This window comes from Cyprinodon variegatus, unplaced genomic scaffold (genome assembly GCF_000732505.1).
Source record: "Cyprinodon variegatus isolate N-32 unplaced genomic scaffold, C_variegatus-1.0 Scaffold618, whole genome shotgun sequence".
Taxonomy (NCBI): domain Eukaryota; kingdom Metazoa; phylum Chordata; class Actinopteri; order Cyprinodontiformes; family Cyprinodontidae; genus Cyprinodon; species Cyprinodon variegatus.
In genome coordinates, this window is record NW_015151071.1 from 450,558 (window position 1) to 454,592 (window position 4,035).

A 4,035-nucleotide genomic window follows, 5' to 3' on the forward strand; every position below is an offset into this window, starting at 1 on the left:
CCCCATTTACACTACCCTCTGAAAAGGGATCTGTGCTGAGTTTGGACCAAGCTTGGATTAGTTAACCGTAACACACCACGCTAGCACAGTTCCTTGCCTCCTAGTGACGATAAACGATGCTATTGCTTTATTGAGGTTAATTCAATTCAGTTTATTTCTATAGCGCCAATTCAAACAAATCATCTAAAGGCACTTAAGTATTAAATTCCAGATGATTTTAGCCTTGATAATGATGTTTGACGAAGGAGTTTTCCCTTCAATCGAAGGATCATTGGTTCAAGCTTTGGCCTTGGCTGCCAAAGTAGCAAAGCGACCAAACTGTATTGGTTTGCTTATTTACCAATATAAATGGATTAAATCACTTCCAGCATTGGCTGCCTGAACCAAGGCTTCCATTAAGGTCATATTTTAGGAGGACGTGAAATAATTGTCATCAGATTTCATCCCCCTGAGCTATCGCCCGCTCCAAGCTGCTTCTCTCATCCTAATTGTTATTTTAAGTGTGTTGATCAGGAGCAATGTTTGCCTTCCTTTACTACTTTTTTAGTATCGTTAATTGTATATTAAGTCTGAGGCAAAATAAAACAACATTTCACATGTTGGAACATAAAGATATGACAACCAAATTATGTCTGGACAGTTGTTTAAGATATATTCTGAAATGTAATTATATTAGTGAATAGAATCAGTCTATGACAGTAGGGACATTCAGATGGATCAGCAACAAGTAACAAAAATTTACAAATGATTTAAAAGTGTAGAAATTTATTACTTCAATTATTATTTCAACAATTTATTATGGATATGGAAAAAACTGATATTAACATCAGTGATGTTCTTAACTTGGTGGGATTGTTTGAAGAATGATGTTTTAAAAGCTGCTGGGAGGAAGGATCTGTGGAAACTAGGGCTGGGTGAAAAAAATTGATTTAATCAATTTTGAATCGATTCCTTTACATTTTGCAAAATCAATATCTAGGGAATGAGATCGATTATTTTCATAGTGATGCGCGTGACGTTCACATTCGAATGAGCAGGAAAGATGCACTCAAGATTACTTTAAGCCAGAAAGTTGCAAATATAGCCAATAGGTTGATTGAAGACATTAACAAATGGAGGCTGACCAGCAAACACCCTGTAGTTACAGACAACGCTGCAAATATGGTTTGTGCAGCGGAGATATTGCAGCTCATTAATGTCTGCTGTGTCACGTCTGCTCGCTCGAGTGAAGCTTCACTTTTTCACTTTTCACAAACAAGTTTGCAATTATTAGACAGTTTTGTTCACTTTTCATGTTTAAAATTTCTGATTTACAAGTTTGCACTTTGTGTTTAATGTGACAGGAAAAAATAAAATACATGAGTCTTTTGAAACACAGTTGAACCACTTTCATTATTGTAAAAACAGATCGAATCGAAATTAATCAATTTAGAACTGGACGAATCAAAATCGAATCGATTCAGGACTTTGGCGAAAATACCCAGCTCTAGTGGAAACCTTACTTAGTGTTCTTCAGGATCCAGCAGTTTTTCACTGGAGGAGCTCTTTAGTTATGCGACAGCTTCATATTCAGAGTGGGAGACATTGTCCATCTTAGTTTTGCTCAAGTTGTCCTGTCTTCCACCACCTTCACTGTGTCTCTATCACATCCTAGCATATAGCTGAGTTACAGATCATCAAACTGTAATAAAATACTTTTCCTGTTCATGTTAAGATCAGTCCTGTTGAATTTCTTAATCTTACACAAGAATATGTTTAGAGTCGAGGGTCAAAGGTCACCTTTCAAACCGAAGCAGTTTATAGTTGTTTTAGTAATGCTCATTAACTTGTGCTCTCTTCATCGTCGTCCCTCACCGACCCATTCTAATCTCAGCCTGAGTCATCTCCTTCCACCAACTCCATTTCTCATACCTTCTTGTTGTCCTGATCAAACTCATCTTTTTCCACAACCACCGATTTTCATCCAATTAATTAAAAACGGACCTTAAAGAGGTCCAGTGCATGATAGATTTTACTACTATCTGAGTTTATAAACATAATCTTCACAATTAGGTGGGATCAAGATGAAATGAAGTAAAACTGATCGGAAGAGCTACTGAAATACACACGCAGGTTATTGATCCCATATCGCAATCAGATAAGGTGTCATTAGGGCTCCAACTGATGATCATTTTACTAATTGATTATTTCTTCGATTAATAATTAGCAAAAGGTTCCTTAAAGATTTTTTTACAGAATTTAATCAGGTGAAAGTAAAACTTTTCACTTGAGGAGTTCTGGATAGAGCATATTGACAGATAAAAACTGTTTTTATCTTAAATGGAAAATATTTATATATATGTTCATAATTTTCATCAAATTACAGCTCTAAGTAGGTTTTTCTTTTATTTATTTTAACTGCTTAATATTTGCAGCCCTTAATGTAATGCTTCAACATATAAAGTATGTTTATTTACAACCAAAAAAAAAAGTGCTCAGTTTTAGAGAACTGTTTTTACCTGTGAAATTTTAGTTTTTATGTGATTCGTTTCTCTTTTTTTTTGCTGAGTTTTCACCTTGGTTTTTAGAATTTCATGTTTAACAAATACGACCATTTGAAATTATCTAATCATACGGTTATTAGAAAAAAAATGTTCAATTCTTTATTAATATCTTTATGACAAAATAAATCAGTTCCTATGCAAATTAGGAAATGTTCCTTAGATGATATAAAAACTTCTTGGATATAAATTTAAGTTTCATACCTTCACTATTGGATAAGCCTTTTGATGCTCAAGCTCTTTTACTTTGAGTATTTAGGGTGGAGTTACTCACACTTGGATTTTTTTACCACAGTAATGATGCATGAGAATCAAGTTTGAAGAAATAAAAATTTTAAAACCTATTAATCTATGCAAACCAGTGATGTAGTTGGCCTATTATGGTGAACATCACCAATCTCGTTGACTAGTCCTACCTAAGAGGGATTTCTTGTGCTCTCTTCCTCTCACTGATTTCATCTTGACCATCTTTGCATTTGAATTAAGAACGAAGTCGACAAAAAGACCTCAAAGGTGAAAAACACTCAGTCTGTAAGGCTGAAAATGAAAAGATAAGGAGATATTTTATGTATTTTAACCCACCATATCACTCTGTATAAAAAAAAGTGTTTTATAATCAAACAGCTCTCACTGATCAATGACATTGTTTTTTTTTTTTTTATTTCTGCAGCTTCTAACGACACTGAAGTGCTGTCACCTGCTCCGTACAAGAATGAAAGCACCACTCTGACGCCGTTAACGACGCCCTCTGCCTTCACCAAAACCAATGAAACTGGAACCAACATCACCGATGTGATGAACACTTCCCCCGTAACCGTCCCACACACCGATAAACCTGCGTTAAATCACAGCGAAACTCTAGACAACTCTTCCACACCTTCCATGCCATCCAATGCCACCACCCAGAATGTAACGTCCTCCACCACTTCTGTCCCAACAACCGTACCTACAGTGACGGCTACAGCCGCCGGCCCTGGGTCCAATTCGACCTCAACACCAACATCCAGCAGCAACACGTCTCAGGGGACCACCACTCCTCAGCCTTCCAATAATACTTCTCAGTCTAGCTCAGGATCCACTACGGCCAACCCAAACACCACCTTAAAACCACAAAACAGCACCTTCACCCACGCTGGGAGTCCATCCGAGCTCAACAAGGAGGGGGACAGTAAGTACTACTAAGTGTTCAAATGTGCTGTGGATAAAGCCCAGAGTGAATTAAAACAACCAACGCTGTTCTGTTCTTTGTTTTCCATGACATACAAGTGCTTGTCTATTCACACACAAAAACAAATGAACAATTTTTCTGGAGTCCTGTCACTACCAAGCACTACATTGTGTTTGTCTGTAAAAGGGACAGAGGGCATCATGAGACCCTGGCTTTGAGAATTCAGCTTTCTGTTGTCTGTTTCTCTCTTTGCTAATGTCTGCCGTTTAAATTATTCTTTTACTGTGTTTAGAATTCAGTTGAGTTTATTTCTATAGCGCCAATTCA

The 4,035-nt window shown here is 36.8% G+C and overlaps 1 protein-coding gene across 1 annotated transcript in view; it reads left to right on the forward strand.

Moving 5' to 3' along the window:
* LOC107096361 (cell wall integrity and stress response component 4-like) overlaps positions 1-4,035 on the forward strand; it is a 22,027-nt gene that overhangs the window by 10,242 nt on the left and 7,750 nt on the right. The window contains exon 2 of the mRNA XM_015392975.1: positions 3,211-3,708. Within this exon, the coding sequence (XP_015248461.1) occupies positions 3,211-3,708 (498 nt within the window). The remainder of the gene's footprint in view (positions 1-3,210; positions 3,709-4,035) is intronic.